General features: G+C 37.0%; 3 protein-coding genes across 3 annotated transcripts; 2 read left to right on the top strand and 1 right to left on the bottom strand.

Annotated features, from left to right (window-relative positions):
- Positions 1 to 9159: 9159 nt before the first annotated feature.
- On the top strand, positions 9160 to 9954 carry LOC113357852 (non-specific lipid-transfer protein-like). The gene is made up of 2 exons (XM_026601339.1): positions 9160 to 9569; positions 9705 to 9954. The coding sequence occupies exons 1-2, from the start codon at positions 9229 to 9231 to the stop codon at positions 9712 to 9714; spliced, it is 351 nt and encodes a 116-aa protein (XP_026457124.1). The 5' UTR covers positions 9160 to 9228; the 3' UTR covers positions 9715 to 9954.
- Positions 9955 to 11570: 1616 nt separating this feature from the next.
- LOC113361809 (non-specific lipid-transfer protein 1-like) lies at positions 11571 to 12375 on the top strand. The gene is made up of 2 exons (XM_026604918.1): positions 11571 to 12001; positions 12128 to 12375. Exons 1-2 carry the CDS (start codon positions 11661 to 11663, stop codon positions 12135 to 12137), a joined length of 351 nt encoding a protein of 116 aa, XP_026460703.1. The 5' UTR covers positions 11571 to 11660; the 3' UTR covers positions 12138 to 12375.
- Positions 12376 to 13018: 643 nt separating this feature from the next.
- LOC113361808 (non-specific lipid-transfer protein-like) lies at positions 13019 to 13893 on the bottom strand. The gene is made up of 2 exons (XM_026604917.1): positions 13468 to 13893; positions 13019 to 13353 (listed from the first exon to the last, which is right to left on the bottom strand). The coding sequence occupies exons 1-2, from the start codon at positions 13806 to 13808 to the stop codon at positions 13344 to 13346; spliced, it is 351 nt and encodes a 116-aa protein (XP_026460702.1). The 5' UTR covers positions 13809 to 13893; the 3' UTR covers positions 13019 to 13343.
- Between the last annotated feature and the right edge of the window lie 10642 nt (positions 13894 to 24535).

The raw sequence follows: 24535 nt of genomic DNA, 5'->3' as shown, positions 1-24535 counted from the left end.
TGTCTGTGGGAGACAGATTTGTTTATTGTCAAAGCCTGCGATTTTTGGTCGTAGCAACTCTTAGTTGTGGGTGAGATCAGCTAAGGGAATCAAGTGTGCAGTATCATGCTGGGATCAGAGGCGTAGGGAGTACAACTGTACCTTTGATCAGTGGGAGACTGATTGTGGTTCAACTACAGTCCAGTCCGAAGTTAGCTTGGAGTAGGCTAGTGTCCGTAGCGGCTTAATACAATGTGTGTTCAATCTGGACTAGGTCCCGGGGTTTTTCTGCATTTTCGGTTTCCTCGTTAAAAAAATTTCTGGTGTCTGTGTTATTTCTATTTTCGCATTATATTTGTTTATATAATTGAAATAACACAGGTTGTGCGTTTGAATCAATCAATTGGAAATCCGACATTTGGTTGTTGATTGATATTGGTTGATCCTTGGATATTGGTCTTTGGTACCATCCAAGTTATTCCTTGTATTTGATTAGAACTCGCGGTTCTTGCTTGAGTGAATCAAATCAAGAAGAGAAATATAAACTCGTTGATATACTTTTAATTGTTTGAGTCTTGTTGATTCTCTTAAAAGTATATTCGAGTTTGTCCATACAGATTGCTAAGCGAAATATTGGGTGGTGTTCTTAGACCCCCGCTTTTTCATTCATATTCACGGTTACTTCTATTTTTCTCTGGATAATCTTCTCATTCTCTAAGGTTAACTTCTTCACGACCTCATCGCATTGGTTTTTTAAGACGCGAAGAGATTCCTCTTGATCATCACAAGTCTTCTTAAGGACAAGACACTGGTGCGTAAACGTCGCTTTCTCATTTAAAATAGACCGCCTCTCTTCGACAAGGGTTCGATTTTCATCTGATAGAGTTCGATTTCTCAAATCAGAACTATATAATGACCACGAAAGATTGGATACTTGGGAAATTAGAAAATCATTTTGATTACATAGACAAAGAATTTCATTCTTTGGATTATCAATTTGATCAAGAAGATATGAATGGTTATTAACTAATTGATCTAGTTGGCTCTGCAATCTCTCATTATCCGCACGGGCATCCCCGACAGAGTGTTGATAATTAAATCTATCCGCGACGCGCTTCTGGTTTAAGTCTTTACGAACGTGCGAAAAAATTCAAAAAATGTGTGCGAAGAAATTCAAAAAATGAATACCAGTGTGGGAAAGGAAAACACACCTCCGAGTTCTTGATTTTTTTTGCGAAGATTCTTAGTTGCAATGGCTTCAGCAAGAAGATCATCCCTTAGTTTAGCAATTTGACGGGAAAGTTCTTGAATGGTATAGCTAGACTCATAGAACCCTCAGTTTGAACCAAGCGGCGACGAGATTCTTAAGGGGAAAAAAAGCATCAGACATAAGGGTGTGATAAAGTAGCACGAGTTGAAAAATACTGGTAAGAAAACACTTACCAATAGATCAAAAGCAATATTAACGCTGGGATCCAGCTGAGAGAAAAAATTTCTCCTAGCTGATTTGTCCGGAGGAGACTCACATAATAACTTAGCAAGAGCATCACAAATACGAACTTGATAAGGATCACTAATGGATGAACGAGCGACATTAATAATATCCAACAGGGGTTTGGTCCCAGAATCGGCTTTCTCAAAGACGCCCTGATCAGCAGAAGTAGTCTCCAAAGAAGAAGAAGCGATCATGGAAAGAGGAGAAGTAGTCATAACAGTGCCCATGGAGGAAACAACAACAATGTCTTTGAAGTAGGAATGGTTGAATTATCCATGGGTGCAGAAATATTCATAGAAGCAGAAATAATAGTACTTTCCATTGGCGCAGTTATATTTTCATAAGTAGAAGTGATAGCATGCATTACTAGTGCGGCATTCCCAGAAGTGGAAGTTTCCTTCAAGGACGTAGAGGTATCTAAAGGTGCTGAGGCGGCAACATCCTTCAAGACGCAGAAACGACAGCACGAGAGGCAATATCCTTAACGGACACATTCAAAACTTCATCAGAATAGGCCTGCTGTTGAGGACGAGGTTTATAGGTGAGTTATGGCAAGACAATAGAAGTGTTGATTGTAGGAGCACGACGCACTTTCTTAACCTTCTTTTTATCGCAATTAGCTTCTCCCTATGTACCCTTCGAAAAACAATGCAGATAAAAAACAGAGGCAATAATATTGTTTTAAACTCTAAAAAGAAGGTATTTCTTGCTACCTTGTTATGCGAAGGTTTCCTCTTGCGGGATTCATCATCCTTAGAGCTCAAATAAGGATTAGGGTTTGAAACCTTAATACGTAGAACACCCGATGGGGAAGTCTTGCTGCAACGAAACCAGTATGGGAATATGAAGAACAGAAGAAATATGAAGAAAAAGATAACAACAATGGCGGTCTAAAAACTAAGATAAAGAAAAACAAGATAACATTGGTAATAAGAGTAAGCTAACCTTTGTTGAGATTCCATAAATCCCAAAGAAGATCAACACTGGTAAAATTTCTGTGAAAATGGAGATTGAAGACTTTGAGAGGATGAAGTTGAAGGAAAATCATAGAGGAAAAAGAGAAATTAAAGAAAAAGAAAATTCTCTCTCCTCACCGTGGTTAATAAATAAGGAAACTGTGGACAGCCGGTTAAATTAGAACGTGCTGGTTGAAAAGGGAAAAGTCAATACATGTAGACGGTTAAGTTGAAAATTCAGAAAAGTGTCGGTTGAAGAGAATACGAAAAGATGAATGGGTGTGGCGAAATAATTTACTAGGGTTTCTCTTACAACTCCTTCTTTGGAAAGAACAATACGAGAAGAGGCAAAATGTGGGTGCAAAATACCGCACACTTGTTAGTCATGCGTAATAATCACTTTACTATCAATCGAACACGAACGCGTGCAACATATCCAGGATGACGAGTTTGATGATATCACTAAGTCACGATAAAGTGTGAAGGTCTACGCGGCAGTAAAGAACCCGTGCGGAAATGATAAAGTCTAAGCAACATTGACGCGCCCCAAATCCAAAAATAGGATCTTTATTAGCTGTCCTCTACTATTTAAACTCCTATAAAAGGGACCAACCACCATTGTAAAGAGGAAAAGATCTTTTAGGTGACCTGAGATAAGATATTTAAGAGAGAGAAAGCTATTTGTTTTCCAAGTTAAGGTTTTATCACACCTTCTCTGTACTTGTTCTAAGTTTTAATAAAAGATTTTGTATATTTCATCATGGTTTCTTAGATTACTTCATAAGTTATCATCAGGATGTGGTTGTAGGATTTCCTGCAACTACAAAATCAGCCATGATTTTTCGAATAAGATTGTGCTGCTTCTTAGATCTGTGGTGGTTGTTTTAGGGTTCACTAAGTTTGCAACAACAAGAATCGATGGCGGAGAGATCTTAAGCCATAAAAATCTTTATATATATCTAGGGTTTTGATAGACGGTTGGGATTGTGTGATTGATAATACTATTGGAGGGTTGAATCTGTATATGACTTTTGCAGTTAGGTTTTGGTAGTCAAATTTGTAATGTTGACCTATGTCAAATTGAAAATGGCTTTTGTGAATGAATCAAATTGGAAATTTTCCAAAGATTGGATTGATCTGGCGTTTGGTCGGAAGTTATGCATCAAGATCACCTAGTTCAGCGGGATTACTAAGGCAATTTATAATCCAAAGTGATATCTATCTGCTTTGAAAACCAAGAGGAGAATAGAAACTATTGGAATGACCATCACAGCACACGATTTTTAACCAATTGCATTTGATTAACCGTGGATTTTGCCAGAATGGTTTCGCCATTTCCATTATATAGACACTACCGATTAATGAGAGAACTGAGAAGGAAAGACTTCGCCACTATGATCTATCCAACCAGTCTTGTATAAGGTTTGTTGTCCCATTGATGAAAGAAATGATTTTAATTAGTTCGTTCTTACGGGATTGAGAAATTTGTTATGGCTGAAATTTGTTGCTAAATCCTTATGTTTACTTTGTCGAAGAGTTTCGATAAAGTTATGCATCAAGGTTACTTACGATTACAATCCAGACATCATAACACAATAGAAATCAGATGCAATCTAACCTTCTTCATTTTTTGCACTAAAAAATCAAAATCAAAGATGGATTTGCATGTCTGGTTACAAGACTTGTCACCAAAGCTTATTAGCCAATTCTAAACCATGTTGCTTACTTACTGTTCATGTAACATTACTGACTGGTAATTAATTTTGTAGGTACACAAAATAGGCTTGCCACGTGGCCGCACAGGAAGGCACGAAATAGAACTGAAGAATCTCACTCAAAGATCCCGTCAGTGACTTGTCAAATCAAATGTCAGAATTACCTCGCCACCAACTAATGACACGAAGCACGAAGAGGAAGCATTCTAAAACGAAGTATCTCGCATAAGGAATCTAAAACACAAACGAATCAAATTGGAGTACCCAACAAGACACCAGCCACGAAATAAAGGTTGGCAAAATAAGGTTACTTGGCTGAAAAGATAATTGGCGAAGTCAGTAAACTATGGAGCAAGAAAAGAGACAGCTGTCCCGACAAACACCAAAGTTGTCAGCGAAAAAAAGGGGAAAACTTTATGGAAAATGATCTGGACGAAGTATAAAGCATCTCCACGAGATCCAGACGAAGCAAAAGGAGTTGTACGGCATTAGGGTCGATTGGTCGATAAATAGGGGTCCTTGGGCAATGTATGAGTGGTCGGATTCGGGGGAGAGGGGTGAGCTTTGCTTAGAATAAGAGATTAGGTTTTCTTATTTCAAGAACTTGTATTTTTCACTACTTGGAGTGGTTAATCAATAAAGAATTTCTTATCCAAAACTCTTACCATGTCTTAGATCTGCTTCGTTTCTTATTTAGGCGTGCTACTGGATTTCCAGTAGTTACAAATCTAGTCTATTATAAGGCATTCCTTACTCACCAGCACGAAAATCACAAAGAACTAGAAGGTATGCTTAAAGAAAACCTGGTAATTGCATACACAGGCTGTGATGTTAATGTTAAGACTAGCAGCTTGTAAGAGCAAAGAAAAGATACACGGGTACCTTTAAAAAACATAAGTTTACCACTTGAACAGAAATAATTTAGCCGGATACAAAAAGGCGGGCAACAAGGCAAGAAAGATCAAAAGAACTTCAAGAACAACTGAGCAGGTTGCAGATGAAAATAGGAATACCACTCGAAAGATAAACCAGAAACTAATAGCATATTATTTGTAAAGAGCTTCTAACTAAACTATGATGGAAGTGACAAGAAACGACAGCTAGAGAAAGTTCTTTAGAAAACTAAAGATAAGCGAGTTCCTGACAAGAACAAGAAACAAAGAGACCACAAAAAGCAACAGAGACAATAAACAGAAAAACATAACTAGATTGGAGGGCAGAACTATAGAAAATAAAATTCCCATACAAAAAGATTGAAGGTGCTAACAACAGGATTGGCAGACAACAAAGTATTCACTACAAGAACAGTTGCTAGAGAGAACACGGGAATAACACTATTAAAAAGGTAACTACAACCACATAAGTTATCTATAGAAAAGGAATACAACTGGTTTTAGATAATTCAATGTATCCCTTGAAAAGTACAAGAAAGATCACTACTTAGTGACTAGAATGGATCAAATCAAAGGTTGATATATGCAAACATGAAACCGATCTAGAATGGATCAGTTAAAAGGTTGGCATGCCAAAAAGAATAGACTAACAATATAATGCAGAAAAAAGCAGTGTTGAGTTGCAGGTGAACCAAAATCTTTGTAGAAACGATTTGTGTCCATCTAGCCTAATAATCTGTTGTTTGTTATAATGCATTTTGGGTTTCCTGCCAAGAGGGAAATTCAAACAAGCAACTTATTGAAGCTCTTGGAAAACTTGGTATCTCCACCGTAAGTTCTTCTTTTCTCTCCTTTTTTTTTAAACGTTAAGTGTGAAAAAAGTTGGAAATGGACATTGTTTGCAAAGCTTTTGCATTCTTCAATATAAATTTCACCCATCTCATCTCCACTGGCTTCCCCATAAACTCCGTAATATTAACAGATTGAAGGTTTTGAAATAAGCATTCAGGATCAGTCACCACATCGAGTGTCCAATCAGCATCGCTGCCTGTAACATCATCTTTTTCTTCGTCATCACTAATCTCAGGCAGCGGCAGGAAAGAAATTGAAACACATATATAATAGCTTAAAAAATCTACCCTAGGACTTGTTATATTATTTATCCACTTAGCCAATTAGGAATGCATGTAAAATAACTGAATGTTCTGTAGAACTTGCCTTGTCAAATACAAGCGACTCCAGATAAGGTGTTGCTTTGAGCAAAGCAACTAGTGCTTTATCATCGGCTACTTCCTCCGACATCATCAACTGCTTGGCATTATGAAATGTAGGCAAATTTTCTAATAGATTGTCCGCAAAGGAGAGAGCCTATTCATGACAAGACAATAGCAAATCATAAATAAGATTCGCAGAGTTAAATTAAACAAGAAAAGAAGAAGAAGCAGTGAAAGTACTCAAAGATTTAGCAGCAGGCAAGAATACCTGTAGGGTACCGTCTGAAACACTTACGCATTCTACATTTTCAACGACTCAGAGAAACTGATTTATTGCGGCAGCATGAGCAATCCTTTGCTGCCTAGTTGCAGCATATTGTTTAAAGTGAAATCCGGCTGCTGCTCTAACTAAGGAAAGGTTGTCAAAACATACTCCTCCGCTATACTACCATAGTAATCAAAAGACTCCAAATTTGGTGCATGAACTTTGAGTGTATGACCCTGTAACCCGTCATCTTCTCTACGCCGTACCCATTCCTTATCCCAATTACTAATTCTAAAGTGTTTCAGTGCAGGGGTTAAAATACAGATATTTGACATATCTGACCAAGTGCAATGTTCAATAGTGAGATCTTCAAGGGATGGGCAATTTGAAAAGAAGTTCTTATTCCAGCTTTCACAGCTAAATTCGACATAACAGAGTTCAAGGCACTTGAGTTTTGGAAGAACGATAAAATTAGGAAAGCGGGGATTAGGGCGTACATGTAGCTTCAAGGAAATCAGTGATTCACAAGTAAAAAGTGACTGGGTAACAAACAGCAGTTTATCCAGAGATAAATGTAGACTAAGTTGTTGAACGTTATGGCTTGCAGCACTGGTGATCCACAAATTGACCATATCTTCATTCAAATGTTTAAGCCATGTGATTGATAAGCATTGTATATTTCCCTGCCGACGACGGAATGTCCCATCTACAAAATCAATGAACTTAACAGTCTTCGGATCAGTACGACTGTAAAGACATGCCCATTCATGAAATACAAGGATGGGGATAGTGACCCAAATGTAGCTCCATCTTTTAGATAACACGCTAGTTTGTGCAACATGCTTTATATGAAGAAATGAGAGGATATGATGAACCAGTGAGTCCGGTAAGTTGCTTATCCTATCAACTTCTTACTCCTCCTCCCTCTTATTCAAATCCATGTCTTCTTCGTTTTTACCATTCAGTGAAAATAACTAAAAAAGAGTTAGCAGAGATTATTATAACCTGACTAATGTTAGGTGCATGTTTGTTTGAAAAATTCACTAGATTGAAACAACTCACACAGTAAATTACAGGGCTATGCATTGAGAACATTACAAATTTCATCATCAGAGATATATTGAGAAACATACAATCATGATTGTTCAACAGGTGCCAGTTAGTCAACAGAGTTACTGAAAACAATGTCCACAAAATGATTTTTAGGGAATCTGTTTTTAGAAAGCCTTGACAATTCCATGTCAAAGCTGTAGCCATAGTAGACCAAACCCAGGCCTCCGCAACTCTAAAACCCCCAGACTCCTTCACTCAGAAAATTTAACCACTTATGGAAAACAAATCAGTTTTCCAAATCCTCTTCAAAAAGGTAAGCACCCATGTTCATGTGATAGACAAAAATAGCATACATACAGGTGATTTGAATTTGAAAATTCATTTAGCAAGAAATACCATAATTGATTACATTATTATAGATAAACAGAATCATAACTTGACTAATGTCATTATCTAATCGATCTATCTAGACTAAATTGAAACAGTGTTTCTAGGGTTTATCAAAACAAAACAATACGAGGAGGAAATTGAAACGATGGAGATCGAACAACAGTTAAGTAACTAAAAGGATTACCTTAAACTTGATCTTCAAAACAGCTTTCGTGGTTTGAGTTTGTGAGAATCAGACCGTTAGAGGAGTGTGAGTGTAAAATGAGAAGAACAGAAGAAATTGGGGGAAGTTCCAATTTAAGACTGTAAGGGCATATGGTGTCATTGTGGTTCCGGAATCCGGGTACCCGAATCATTGGCCACGGGTCATCTTGATCTCAAGTCAAGTCAATTTGAATTAGAATAACATTATTTGGCATTTCAAAGCAAAATTTATGATGACACTTTTCTCCTGTAAAGCTCCGACCTTCTTATTAAAAAAGGAACCCATTAGGACATGGCTGCTAATGGGGACCTGGGTTACCATTTTATATGAAACAAAAAAATTATATCTGATCTTGACCGTCAGATCACTCAAACGGTATTCCTGTTAATTCGGATCGTTCATTAGTAGCCATGCATCCAGACGTGGGAAGCCTCATAATTTTGGTCAATACTGTGGTTGTTCAGCATATATTTTGGTCAATGCTATGGTTGTATATTTTGTTTTTTGAAATGCAAACAAGTTGTTTGGTGTTAAGTGCTTAGGGTTTTAAAACTTTATATACTAGTGTAAGGTGTTTTAGACTGTTCAGATTTTGTGTTTTTGATACACGTGGACTGTTATGTACAGTTGGAGTCAATAGTCAAGTTATGATGTTGACCCACATCCAAAGTAGTCAACAGAGATATAATGCTGAAGCAAAATTGTAATAGCTAAAATTATTCGGTATATCTGCCAGCCTATGGTGAAATTTTAGGTATCAAAACCGTTCATAATGTTAATCAAACTCGTTTATTTAGTAAGGAATGATACATCTTTTCTCGAAATGAATTTTGTCTCGACCATGTACGCATTCGTGCTAAATGATGCCTAACTATCAATAGACCGTTCATGTTACCATGTGGAAGAAGAGTACGTTGTTTGATGTCAACTTCTAACTACAAGCCAACTACCACGATTGAAAGTCTATATAAACCCCTTCGAGCCTTGTAACCAAAACACACAAAATCATAAGTTCAGCTCAGCGAAAACCTATCACTTGCTTTCAAGATTAGCAACGAAGAAAATGGCAGCTATGCTTAAATTGGCATGTGTTACCCTGGCTTGCATGATTGTTATTGCACCTTATGAAGCTGAAGGTGCAATTTCATGTGATACTGTGGTTAGCAAGGTGTCACCATGCATCGGCTACCTGACAGGGGGTGCACTTCCACCTAGCTGTTGTGCAGGACTCAAGTCTCTCCTTGCTGCTAGTCGCACCACTCCTGACCGTCAAGCTGCTTGCAATTGCTTGAAGATCGCCTCACGCGGAATATCTGGGATTAACTATGGTAATGCTGCCTCACTTCCTGGAAAATGTGGTGTTAGCATCCCTTACAAATTCAGCCCTTCAACTGACTGCACCAAGTATGTATTCATATCGTCCACTTTTGTTAATTTCTCTACTAGCAATTTTGAGTTGATAGACACCGGATGACCTCGATCGGGTAAAATGAACTCTAATTAATATGGTTTTTCTTGTTTTATCTTTGTTGCGCGCAGGGTACACTAAATTTTATACCAATCGCTGAGGAGATTCATGTAGGATTGGCAAAATGAATGAGCTACTGATATGATAGATGAATAATAAGATGGATGTTGTATCGAGTGAATGAGTTTCATGCTCTTTTAAGAAAAACTTTGTTAGCTTTCATCAACGCCTAGCTAGTAAATAAATGTATTTTTGGGAATTGTGATGTTGTGGTTGTCGTTGTGTTTTGAGTTTAATATCAAGTCATTTTTAGTTGTTAAAGTCATTAGCTCATTATCCTCTCTTTAGCCATGAAAAATAAAATTCCAACTATATATTAATCAACTCTTCAAATGAAAATTGGACAAATCATCTATTAAAACTAGATAAGTAGCTCGGTGACTTTTTGTTAGGATGCGAGTTTCACAACTAAAATCAAAAGGTTTGCAAACTCAAAGTAAAGTTGGAAACAAATGTTTCAAATAACCAAAAGAAATAATTCCCCAAGCGCTAGCTGATGCAACAATCATATCTGATCTTTGTATGTATGCACGAGGAGATCCTTTAGCTGACAGAGACCTTCCTTCAACATCTTATACGTAACACAAGCCAACTCTTTTAGTACCACGCCAAATTACTTTCCCGGTGATGAGATCCTAACTGCTGGAGAGCGACAGGCTACTGAAGGAGGATCAACAATTTCTGTTAATGGCATTGTCAATACAGTTAGTATAGAAAGACGCTTTTCCATTGAACCGATAATAGTATTGTACATCAGAAAATGATCTCACTGTGGCATTTATCCAATATCCCCACATATAAAGACAAATACATTATAGTTAAGAGGAACGTACTACGTTAGCTAGATAGTTAATTCCATCAAATCAATTTCACTTAGAAAGAAATTAATCAAGATCAAAGACGGGGATTGCATGTGTATATGCCAAATTTAAGACATGCACGTGCACCAAGTAATATGCATGAACATTGAGCCCATGATGCGTCCTCTTGTACCTAATTGCCAATTTAATTTACATGTGGTGTTGTGTACCCAACTTTCTCTCATGACCCATGAGCATTTATCAAGCCACTCCCCTATTTGGTTCTTTTAGTACTAATTCAGGCTGGTACATTATCTTTTGAACCAAATTGATGTCCCAGACTCTCAATGTTGTTTTCATTGTTTTTAGTCATTGGTTTACACGTACACGAGAAAATAAATTTCAATTGCAAAGCAAAATAACCTCTATTTTAAAAACAAAATAAAATCGTAAGGAAAATATGGAGAAAACTGAAAAATATGGCTGGAGTAGTACGAGTATGAGATTGATGTGGCATGTCTGAATTAACCCCGAACTCTGAAACCTAAACCATCATAACTAGATTCAAGTAGAAGTCGGTTCTAAACGAACCTAGATACGAGATAAACCATGTAAGTTACGTTTTCAGAGGGGCTTTAAAAGTCATGCATCACGATAACAAGATAATGTTGGTTTAACTGGATTTGTAAGACAATTTAGTCCAGTGATAATGAAACTGTTAACTTTATTTAAAATAAGATAATGTCCAACTTTTTCCGCTTTGTAGTTCGTATAGCAATTTGACATATATTTCTGTATGCAAGTCCGAAGCATATAAATGTTATTACGCAAAGTATATATCTTCAACGGAAAATCAATTATCTGAACTACAAAGGGAAACCATATTGTTTTGTCTATAAAAAAATGAAAGAAATATCATTATTGTTTAGTAAGAAAATCTGATGGTTAATCAGCAAATTAAGCATCTAGAATCTAGATAGTGATTAGTGAGAGCCAACCACCGAGTATGACAAGGACTGAGCCCCTATATAAATCCTTTTATGCCTTTGCAAAACCAAATCACAAACTCATAAGCCTTTCAATAATTCGTCATCAGCTAAAGTACAATTCCAATACGGAAACACTTATTACTTGCTTTGGAGTTTAGTAGAGTAAGAGCCTACGAAAATGGCAACATTGTTTAAGTTGGCATGTGTTGTTCTAGCTTGTATGGTCATGGTTGCACCATATGCAGCTGAAGGTGCAATTTCATGTGGTACAGTGGTTAGTAAGTTGTCACCATGTATTGGCTACTTGACCGGAGGTAGTCTTCCAGCTAATTGCTGTACAGGAGTCAAGTCTCTTTATCAAGCTGCTCAAACCACTTCTGAGCGTCAAACTGTTTGTGGTTGCTTGAAGAATGCTGCCAAGTCTATGACTAATATCAAAATGTCTGTCGCTGCCTCACTCCCCGGAAAATGTGGTGTTAGCATCCCTTATACATTCAGCGCCTCCATTGATTGCTCTAAGTACGTATTGGAATTAAGTGTTTAATTTCTGTGATTATCTTCTCTTTTTTGTTTTTCAGTAGATGATAATTCAAATTCATCATATGGATTTTGTTTGCTCTAAGTCTTTTCTCTTTTGTGTTGCAGGGTAAATTAAATATAAAAATGTTCCAGATGAGGATATGCAATAAGATTACCAAGTTATGATTAAGAATAAAGAGCTCTCACATGCACTTATGCAAACCTTAGTTATCTATCATTCACTGATAATAAGCTTTGCTAGCCATGTTATTGTTGTGATGTCGTTGTTATTGTACCTATCAGTTGTTAATGTCATTATCCTACCTCTTACATATGAGAATAAAAACTTGGTTACCATGTCATAATTTTTCATTTTCAATCCGAACTCCAAAAGGGTTTCCAGTTCGAAATACCCGAGACTGTTAATATGGTATACCAAAATACATATAAGACAAAAGATTCATTGTCTTTAAAACTGTGCCCCCAAAGCTCAAGCTATTACTACCCCTGTTAGCAGCGTTGGGAAGAATGGCATGACCAAATTTTATAATAGCAATTTTCGGCCATTTTTCTTCTTTTTTTTCTTCATGATGACACACTCTTGTATCTCTGGGTACATCAATATGTAAGAATGGCATGACCAAATCTATAATTTTGACATTTTAATGAATCCAAGTCAAGGGCATTGGTGAAAATTTTGGAGCTCTCTTCCTATTGGGACTGTCTAGTCATATCAATGTAACTAGGGAACCGTACCGAATAGGATTGGGCACTGTATTGAACACCACACCACCGCAATTTAATTACTGTATTTTACAGCAACCTCCTGTTACAACTGCATGTACAGAGAAGCCATTTTTCAATTTTTTCCACAATCAAATTCTGGTCCACAACCTTACGAAGGTGGTCCATAAGGCAGTGTTCATTGGTATTATCGGTACTAAATCAAGCTTATTGAAATAAAATGCTTTGCCGGATTCACAAGCTGAAGAAACTAATGAAAGAAATAATACGGCAAGAATAGAAGAAGACGGGTCTCCATTTTCATATATTAAAAGTAGAAGGCTGACATTAACATAAGTTATTTAATCATGATCTGATCGAAAATAATCCAATCTGATTACATGATGATGAACAAACTCAACAGCAACTACTACTTCTACACTACTAAAAGCAACAACAACATCACAAAAAACACAGTAGGGGATGCTTAAGCTAACAAAGATTGATCGCCATAGGTTGCATAAAACATCCTTATGACCACTATACTACTTCATCACCCAAACATCCATCTTATTTTTCATTCTCTCAATCCTACATGCAGATCCTCCAACAGTACATTTTACTTTACCCTGCAACAACACAAAACAAAGAAAAAGATTAGAACCAAATTAAGTTCCGGTGGCTTTTTTATTGGCAAATTAAAAGGGGTTGAAACAAATTAGACATGCAAAAACAAAACTTACTTAGCACAATCAGTGGCAGGGCTGATCTGGTAAGGGATGTTAACTCCACATTGTCTGGGTAGTGCAGCAGCCTTATCCATTTTAATACCACTCATAGACTTGGCGGCATTCTTCAAGCAATTGCAAGCAGCTTGACGGTCAGGAGTGGCTTTAGCCATGGCAAGAAGACCCTTGACTCCTGGACAACAACCAGGTGACATAGGATTACCCATTAAGAAGCCAAGACATGGTGTCATCTTGCTAGCTACCTGACCACATGTAAGTGCACCTTCAGCTGCATATGGTGCAGCTACAACCATGAAAGCAAGAACCACACATACTAACTTGAACACTGCTGCCATTTTCTTAGTGAAGTAAGTTTCTAACCAAGGGAGTAATAGTGAAGGTGATGGATATTAGAAGAAGGCTGATGAGTTTGTGGTTTGGTTCAAGGCATAAGGGAGGGGTTTATATAGAGACTGAATGCTTCGTCACTTTGTTCTAGGTATGGGTTATTAGTTGGTGGTTGGCCTCTCATTTATTGGTTTCTGGTGACTTTTTCTCAGCCTATGCCTCTCCATTTGGACTTACATACAGAAATATACAGGTTTTTTTTTAAATTATAGTTTGATCCCCTAAGCTAAGTTGAAAAAGATACAGGTATTACCACCTAATTTTCACCAAATTTCCCTAAATGATTATCTCTCTTTGAAACATACACAATCTCCTAATTTGACTTTTGTACTTCTCAGTTTTCTAATGCACATTGGTCTTTTTCATTTCTAACTTTCCATTTGTGAAACTGTGAAGGGATACAAAAATGGATAGAAAATCTTAACTTCCGAATCAAAAACGGCTCTGGATCGTCCGTGACTTCTTTGGGTGTCTCTTCCTGTTCCACCACTGAAACGTAGCCACGTGTCTTAGGAATTTTACCCTAAATATAATTATATACTACAGTTGTAAATTTGACACAATTAAGGAAGAAAAATATAAACAGTTAATATTTGCCACATTGCTAATGCCTTTTTCTACGCAACTAGTTACAAGCGGTTCCGTTCCTATTTTTTTTTAAATCGTTGTGACACGGATGTTCAAGTGAATTAATGAAACCTAAATGGTTAAGTTTTACTACATATTGTTTTTGCAAGGAGCCAAGGACAAAGAGAAAAAAAAAATCACTTTTGTACTTAAGTAGTTGTTAGTCTCTTGTTCTTTCATACAATACTTGTTAGTCGTCATTCTTAGAATTGTTTGTAGAACTTAAAAGATATCCCACTCCGATTTCAGCTGAAACAACAAGCTTTTTTTTTTTTTGGTTGTGTAGTACATCGATTATTACAATGGTTGCACTGGTCAATTTTTTAGAACATGTTCATAGGAACCGGCCTAATACAACTTATTAATCCTGTCATTATAAATATCAATGGAATCATCTGCAATTTTGTGATTCACCAAATTTTTTATCAGTTAAACAATTGTATGAACCAAAGGTTGAACTAGTTAATCCTTCAGTCTTAACGTGTTTTATTGTTTTGTTTGTGTGATACATTAGGACCAAAATGTAGAACGAAATGCTTTATCTGGTTTGTAAATAGGTTCGTGTGGATACTAACCGAAATGATAAATCTTAAATGGTTTTAAATTTTTTCTTTTATTTATTCAATCTCCAACTGTTCAAAAAAAAATTTATTTAAGTTAGATTATCACTGACACATGGCTATGTTTTAGCGGTGGGACGGGAAGGGACACCCAAACAGGTCACAGACAATCCGGAGCCATCAAAAACCTAGAACTAAATTAATTAATGACATTCACATTTCCAGATCAAACAATTTATATTTTGAATTTGAAATTCGATACTGCAGCGTTTGCATGATGGTCTTTTTTTGTCAAGGCATGGGCCATTTTAGTGCACCGACCAGCTGATACTATGAGGCTTTGAATTTCGGGACGCGTGGAGAAGATATTAGATCGAAGAAAAAGTTTCGATGATGCGGTGGACCTATGTGAAAAGAGTGCGCTCTCCCATGTGACAGTCATGGTCCATTCGATTCTCCACATTCCACTGTTGTAAGGTGGTTCACCGGTGGTGAATTTTCTGTGACCGAAAACTTGCATGCAACGCCGGCATAGAGTTTGGCGTGACGCCAAACTTGGACCCTGGATTTTCTAGAGATTCGGAAGAGTACCCAACAAGGTGAATGTCTAATCCAAGAGTTTAGAAATCGTCAAACAATGCTTGGCGAGCAACAAGGTAGAAATGGTAAGCTCTTTGGACAGAACAAGTTAGGAACACCTCCAGCTTTACTACTGGTGGTAGCACTAAAGAGATAACTCTCCGGAAGATGATGAAGCCCGCATCGTCACACCTGAAAAAGAGTTAAACACCAAACTTCGTTACCCATGAAGATCTTGGAAGGTTATTATAAAACCATGGAAAAGAAGACTTGTCTTCATTTCCAAACGATTTGGTGAGTCATATCTTTCAAATCGCAACCAATCGTTTCATACCTTTTTATTTGGGAGAAAATATTTGGGTTGTCGTGGTTATGTCACGTCAGCAAAATCATTCTCGTTTGTATTAAGAAGAATCGAAATTTAGTGGATAGAAAATTACGTTTGGTTCTAGATAGACATCAGGTATCTAGAAAATTAGCCCAAACATCCCGATCTCATTTTCTTACTATTTAAATTTATTTTGGCAGCTCCCGGGTATAGAAAATTAGCCCCACCCTGAGTAAAATTCTGGGTCGTATCTGAACAAACAAAACTTTACATGTTGAGATGCGGGCTTCAGAGTAAAATTGGTTGGTGGTACTATACAGGAGTCTGTTATGGCATGTCTCCTCTAAGAGCAACTGCAATGGACGAGTAAACCTATAATTATGATCCAGGGAGGAGACGCAACGGGACGGAGTAAAGACTAAAATCTGGACCAAAACCAAATTCCAGACCATATTTGGTCTGGGACCAAGACCAAAACTATATATAGTGGAGCGGAGGTATAATCAACGTTTGGCATCGGGCGTATATATAATCTACGCCTGTTGTGAAACGTACGTAAAGTCACCGCCCCATAAAGAGGCGTTTATATAAGTTACGCCCGTTTCAGGCGTTGATAAAATGTTCGCCCGTTGAGACGTTGATAAAGTTTACGCCCCACGTCAGGCGTTAATAAAATGAACGCCCCATTCAGACGAAGATTATACAAACGCCCCACCTCGGCGTTGATATTCTTAACGCCCCACGCCAGGCGTTGATATTCTTAACGCCCCACGCCAGGCGTTGATTATATGTTCGTCCCAACCAGGCGTTGATAAAGTGTACGTCCCACGCCAGGCGTTGATAAAGTGTACGTCCCAACCAGGCGTTGATATAGTTAACGCCTCACTCCAGGCGTTGATATAATGTACGTCCCACAACGAGCGGTGATATAATTAACGCCCCATCCCGGCGTTGATATAGTTAACGCCCCACGGCAGGCGTTTATATAGTTAACGCCCCAAGCTTGAGTTTAAAAAAAAAAAAAATACTTAGAAAAAATTGATTTTGAAATTTTTTTATACCGTTGGTAATTCGACCGTTGAAGAAAATGGAACGTTGAAGAAAATGGAACGTTGGATAATTTGGAACGTTGGAAAGTTAGGAAGACGGTTTTTTCCCATATATACACCTATATATACACATGAGATGCTGTGACATTTTCAGGGTTCAATACTTCAAACTATCCAAACCAATAAGAAGAAATATTGTTTCTGCTTTCAAATCAGTTCGAAAATTTTCACGGATTCGCTTACAATGGCACCAAGAGTAGCACGAGGTCCAAATTTTACGACAATCGAAGATGTAACAATGTGTAAAATTCATTTATCTATATCTCAAGATTCTAGTTTTGGAGCTGATCAATCAGAGGCGACGTTGTGGACTCGTATCAAGGATGATATTGAACTTCATTTACCTAATAATCCAGAGCGGTCTTGGAGTTCTTGGCAAAAACGATATCAGGGAATAAGTAAAGATGTGGCGTTATTTTCGGCAAAAGAGGCAGAAGTTGAAGGTGAATATCATACTGGATGGGGTCCTGAAAAGAAGGTAAGCATTCTTGATTTTTCCAACCATTGTTTTCTAATATTTAATAAGCGCCCATGTACTTAAGTGTTTTTAAAAACATTAACAGCTTGAAGAAGTTAACAAGAGGTTCAAGGAATGCAACGATGGGAAAAAATTTAAGCACGAAGAGTGCTACCAAGTTGTGTTAGAAAATATAAAATATAATCGACGATCGACTTTTGTATTCGATACGACGCATGCTTTAGACACTTATGAGAATAACGAGGAAGATGATGAAGGACCGCAAACAACAACTCAAGGAGAGACCGGTAACGACACAGATGGGGGAGACATAGAGAACACATATCTTCGTAAGATGGGGAAAAAAGCAGCAAAAAGATTGAAGAAAACAGGGAGAGAGAAATCCAGTCACCAAGAGGAATTGATGGGAATAATTATTAAAGAACAACAAAATTTCAATACTCATTACCAAGCACAATCAAGATTCAAGATGGAACAAAGAGCAGCAGAGTTTGCAGCAAAACAAGCTGAACATGCTGCAAAAATAGCCAAGCAAGCTGAAGACGAAGAATTTCGCATCATTATGATGGATCTTGAAAAAATGGAACCTGTACAACAAGAGTACTTCCGACTTCGCAGGGCGGACATAGTTCGGAATAAAAGAAACCAATCTTAACACAAAGGCGGAATAGTTCAAACCTTAATTATTTCTCCTATTTAGTGATTAGTAGTATTATTAGTATTATTATATTTAAATTTCTTAGTATCTGAACAATTAGCATTATTATTATGTAATTTTTGGATTTTAAATTTACTTCCGTTGATTTGAATTAAATTTCTACTTTTTTCATGAAACATACGACCTTAATTAAAACTTGAGGATGTTTACATACAAAGAGATAATAGAAAGGAAATGACAAACGACAACTTTTAATTCCCATATTCTGCCCATATATATTCGATCAAGTCATCACGCAAGCGAATATGTGCATCTTTGTTACGCATTGCACATCGGCGTTGCTGAGCTCTAATTTGGGAAAACTCGTCACTATTGCCTCTTAATATATTAACCGGTGCTGCGTTGCTACGTTGTTCATAAAATGTGGCCAGTCACCGGGTAGACGCTCATCCTCGACTATCATATTATGTAAGATAATACAAGTTTTCATGATATAGGCAAGCACATCTGGATTCCACATTCTTGCAGGTTGTTTGATGATTCCAAATTGTTGTTGAAGTACACCAAATCCCCGTTCAACATCTTTTCTTGCACCCTCTTGCATCGATGAAAATATTTCCTTTTTCCTACCCACCGGATGTTTAATGGCCGTAATAATAGTAGGAATCTCTGGGTATATTCCATCACCTAGATAATACGGCATATCATATGAATGTCCGTTCACCTCATAGCTCACGGGCGGTGCTTTTCCTGTTACAAGACTTCGAAAAACATATGAACGGTTCATAACATTAATATCGTTGTTAGAACCGGGCATACCAAAAAAAGCATGCCAAAACCATAGGTCATACGACACCACTGCCTCCAACACGATACTTTCGCTCCCTTTATACGCGGTGTAAGCCCAGATTCTGCCGACGGACATTTATCCCATTTCCAATGCATGCAATCTAGACTACCCAGCATCCCAGGAAATCCCCGGTCTTTGTTTTGCTGGAGCAACAGTTCAATATCACCAGCCGTTGGTTCACGCAAATATTCTTTCCCATACAAATTCACAATCGTCTTACAGAACCTACGAGTAGCTTCCAACACAGTTGTTTCTCCTATGCGTAAGTACTCGTCTATTGCATCTGCCGCACATCCGTAAGCTAACATTCGTACTGCTGCTGTTACTTTTTGATGAGGGTTTAATCCTAAAACTCCACAAGCATCGGGCTTTTGAACAAAATATCTGTTTGCATTGGTAACACCTTCCACTATCCGGTTAAACAATTGTCGACGCATTCTAAATCTTCTGCGAAAAACATTGGGTGGTTGGTTTGGGTACGGAGAGAAATAGTCGTTCCATAGAAGTTCAGCCCCTGACTCACGATCTCTTGGTATTCTGATACGAGTTTGAGGCCATTTTGAATTTGTAACAAGGACTCCCAAACTAACGGCCATGTTATTTTGCATAATTGCTATTGCATCATCATCAGAGGAATAAAAACTACTATTAGAAGAAGAAGATGAAGAAGAAACAGAAGAGCAATAATGAGCGGTTTTCTCATATTGTTCCATTGCTATATGAAGCAGAAGAGATGTATTGTTATTCATATATTGAGTGAAACCAGTCTTTAATTTATAACCCATTTTCAAGAGCATTAAAAAAACCAACAAAATAGATATTTTTTTGGGTTCACGCAAATGTGTTTTTCAAAAAAAACAAAATATCTGTTTGTCAGTGACCTGATATGACAATACTATATACGATTAGACTATACTATATATGATATGACTATACTATATAAGATAAGAAAAGATAACTCCAAAGACAGTTCATCTAAATAGTCATAACAAATTAACCCTTCATATTATCATTATCCGAAGTGGACGATCTTGGTGCCAGAAAAGGCATGTGCGTTCTCGGATTGGTATTGACTGATGACATTGTTGAAGCTGATCCCTGATTCATACCACTCCAAACTTGTGATGGCAGGGTTTGGGAAAATGAACCGTATCCAAGCTGAGGTTGGACAGTGTGCGGCATACGGAAAAGATAGTTGTTGCTGCAAATCAACGTTCGCATTATTTAGCCTTTGTATTTCTGCTTCTTTCGACATGATAACGTCCATCCTCTCCTTCGTTTGTTTTAATGTAAATTCGCGAAATTGTTGATTAAAATCAGCATTTTTTGAAATAATGTGTAAGCTTCATGCTGTGAAGAAAAAATAAAATATATAAGTACAAATATACCAACAAAAATCGAACGTACAATAAAAAGTCGAAAGTACACTTACGTGGGATAATAGATGTGGAGGAGGGATATGTACATGTTCAACAGGTTGTTCAATTGGGACCGTATACAAGTCACCGACATACCCATATGTTTGGGCTTCCCAAATAGGATGAGTCACGTAATCTTTGGAGTTGGTTACCATTGTCCAGTATTGTAAATATATATCATAATCTTTAACAACTTGCACTATCTCTGTTGCATCGACCAAACCTTCTTTTTTTAGGCGTTCGGCTTGAATATTGCCAATATCCCCTATAACTGTGTGTAGTCTTATAGGAACAACGAAACTACAATGGTTTTGCCGCCAACACCTTTCACCAAGATACATGTTGTGTGTACAGTTAGAAAGGGAATAAGAATTTAGTAGGTATGTTATATAGAAAAAAAGTATGTTATATAATAAAATTTAAAATTAACTCACAATGCCCATGTAAGAAATATATATCTCGAGTCTGATAGCCGCGTAGCCGTGCATCCCATATCAGATGCAAGAACTTCTCTGTATGATTCCCATGGTCGCCATGTCACTTGTTCAGCAGTAAGCTTACTTAGTAAATCCCTACAACGGAAAATATCATTTGTATTCTTCGGTACATTCCATTTAGAAGATACGGGCCATTTTTGTTCTGTACTCACCTCTGGGATTTCTGGTCGACATATGCCCAGGTATTCATACCCCCAAAACTACTAAATTCAAATAATTAGCCAATTTAATAACTTAGCAACAAAATAAACAATGAGAGGAAAAATAACTAGATTGAAAGAATACCTCTAATACTTGGAATGGACCACATAGTGCCTTCTGTCTCCTCCCAGATAAACGGAGTGCCGCATACAATTTCGAAAACGCAGCACCACCCCAGTCAAACGTGGATACTACATCAAGATTTTCAAAAGCAGCTAACCATCCAGCATCAATATAAGTCTTTGCATTAGAAAAGAAAAAATGTCCCAAAACATACATGAAAAAGGCAATTGCTACTCTATGAGCAAGGGTGCCATCATTTTCAGCCGCAACCAACTTGTCTTCGAAGAAATATGACCTTAAATATTTAAATGTAATTGAATTTGAAACCCACGACGGTGCTTTCGGAGAGAGCGTGACATCTTGGATATCCGGAAAGATATGCTCACGAACATGTTCAAATTGGTACTTCCCCGAATCATAAGGAACATCAGGCCCATCACCGATACTCAGTCCAGTCAACATGAGCCAATCCAAGGGGGTGAATCCCATCTCACCAAATGGGAAGTGAAAAGTGTTTGTTGTATCCCAAAACCGCTCAGCAATATAATCAACCATTGAATGGTTGGTTTCGCTACATTGTATGTCCAGTAAATTTTGCCATCCCGCTTTTTCAATAATATATTTAGCTCTAGGACAGTGTTGTGAAATAGTTTGATAGTGATGAATTACCGATGCCAAAGATCCACGATGTTGATACTTCAATTTGTGCTCCCCTGTAAATGTGATGTCCGTAGTAGCGTGCGGTTTATCATCTTGCAGTATAGGAAACCTCCCTAACCGGGGAATATCAACCTCCTTAATTGTACCAGTAGCGATTAAGTTATAATCCTCTTCGGCTACAGATTTTTGTTTCTTGTTCGTCTTCATGCGACCATTGAACCGCGATGTGAATTTGTTCAACATCTATGCACACACAAGATAGATGCAATTAGACCAACCCGCGCCATTTCTTATTTTTATTAGTCCACCACCATTTATATTCCAAATACTATAAAAATCCTTACCACAAACTATATCAATTCCAAAATCTATAATTCTACGAATACAAATTAACTCATTACCGATGCATTTTGAAAATCCTTTCAACATTCCACAACCCAATTTAATCACTTCAAGATTCCATAAAAATCACTAAAAAATCAATTCCATACATATAAATTAGCTCTTCTACATATGTAACACACAAAATGTACATAACTATAATTTTTGGCATAACCACGTGAATTGTAAAAACACATATTAATCTATATAACCCACAAATTAAGTGTTGTACATATTTGACAAAATTTCATTAAATCTTTTACAGTAGCCAAATTATTTTTATCACCTCCAAATTCATAAAATCTTTTTAACCATATTCACAGTGGACAAAATCTTTTACGTGAATTATTTTTATCACCTCCAAATTATTTTTATCACCTCCATATTATTTTACGTGAATTACAGTAGACAAAATTTCATAAAATTTCATAAAAACAATTAAAATTAATCACCTCCAAATTCAATAAAAAACAATACAAATTCAATTATTTTTAACCATATTCACATATGTACAAATCATCTCTTCTACATATATAACACACATAATCTACATAACTACCAATTTTTACAGTAGCCAAATTGTTTAAATCTATTCCACCCACAAATTACATTTTCTATAATTATTTTAAAACTTCTTTTAACCAAATTTACATAAGCTTCAAAACTGGTTTTCTTCACATACATATTATTCTCTAAAATCATAAAACACACATACCCAATTATATTTAATCAATTTCATATTCATATTTGTTCTTTAAAACCCATCTTAATATAAACTAATTTTAACAAATAAAACCCTAAATAATTTATACAACAATACGGATAAAAAAAAGGTGATTAAGAAAAAAGAAACATACCTCTTTTCTAACCGGGATTCATCAAGTATCTGGGTTTTTTTTCTATTCTCTTTTCCTGCTAGTTATTGTGATGTGTTTGTGGGCGGTAGAAACAAACAGGAGCTAAACAGGAGGTAGAAAAGAAAAGGAAAGAAGAAAAAAAAAGAAGAAGACGGAGAAGATTAGGGTAAACACCAAGTGAACACGTGTGATATACGTGGTGGTTTCTCTTTGTCCACACGTGCTCGATACGTGTGTTAATTTGGGTACAACACTATACGTACGCCTGACAAGGGGGCGTTCATTATACATTCGCCAGACGGGCGTTCAACGGGCGTTGATTATAAGTTCGCCCGTATGAAGCGTTTAATTCCCACCCCGCCTGAATGAGGCGTTGATATTCTTAACGCCTGAATGAGGCGTTGATATTCTTAACGCCTGAATGAGGCGTTGATTCACGTGTCCGCCACACCAGGCGTAGATTATATGTTCGTCCCTTCTCCGAGCGTTAACTATATGAACGCCCCACAACGAGCGTATTCTTTAACAACGCCCCACAACGAGCGTAAACTATATCAACGCCTCTTCGGGACGAAGATTATATGAACGCTCCACGTGCAAGCGTTCATTATACTTCCGCTCGACTAAAAATACTCCACTGCCTTAACGTCACACTCCAGACTACTCTCAAATTTGATCGTCTGTTTTGGTCTTTGATCTTTGGTTATGATCGTACCATTGTGGACGCTCTAAGTAATATATATGGATTTGTTTGCTCTACTATTTTTTCTTTTGTTCTACAGGATGAACAAAATACAAAAATGTTCCAGAGTTAGCAATCATCTGCAATAACATCGCCAAGATATGGTTAAGAATAAGATGGGTGTTGGGAGTAATGAGGGATGATATGGATGAGTTTCTCATTTCAAATTCTGACTAAATTGAGGCATATGCCACTTAATTGGGGCCTATGGATTTCTTCATCCACCCAATAGAGAATGATAAGGAATGTCCAAAGATTGTAAAATTACTAAATTAACCTTAAAAAAAACTTTAATTACTCTAACACAAATACAAATACAAAATCATAACTTAATTAACAAATACAAAAATTATTAGTCAAAACTCAACTTCCATCAAAATTAAAACTAAATCCTAATCTATCACAAACAACAATTATAATTTAATTTCCTTTTGGTTTACAAAAAAAAAAAAAAAAAGAACCCCAAAAATAGACAATTCAAGTGATTGAGTTAAATCACTTTAACCCTTTCCTTCTAAGAGATACTCTACAATGATTTACCTCTAAAACTTTGAAAGTCGCTCATCAAGGTATCTGAAAATCACCCAGAATCGGTTTATATACAAACCATAGTATTCCGATTGTGAAAAGAATCGGATTTTATTGTGAACCTACATATCCCGATTCT

This window comes from Papaver somniferum, chromosome 3, assembly GCF_003573695.1.
Source record: "Papaver somniferum cultivar HN1 chromosome 3, ASM357369v1, whole genome shotgun sequence".
Lineage (NCBI taxonomy): Eukaryota > Viridiplantae > Streptophyta > Magnoliopsida > Ranunculales > Papaveraceae > Papaver > Papaver somniferum.
The sequence above is the reverse complement of the archived record's forward strand: the minus strand, read 5'-3'. Positions and strand labels throughout refer to the sequence as shown.

Excerpts from the sequence above, each read along its gene's own strand:
- LOC113357852 (XM_026601339.1), top strand. The coding sequence starts at position 9,229 with ATGGCAGCTATGCTTAAATTGGCATGTGTTACCCTGGCTTGCATGATT.
- LOC113361809 (XM_026604918.1), top strand. The coding sequence starts at position 11,661 with ATGGCAACATTGTTTAAGTTGGCATGTGTTGTTCTAGCTTGTATGGTC.
- LOC113361808 (XM_026604917.1), bottom strand. The coding sequence starts at position 13,808 with ATGGCAGCAGTGTTCAAGTTAGTATGTGTGGTTCTTGCTTTCATGGTT.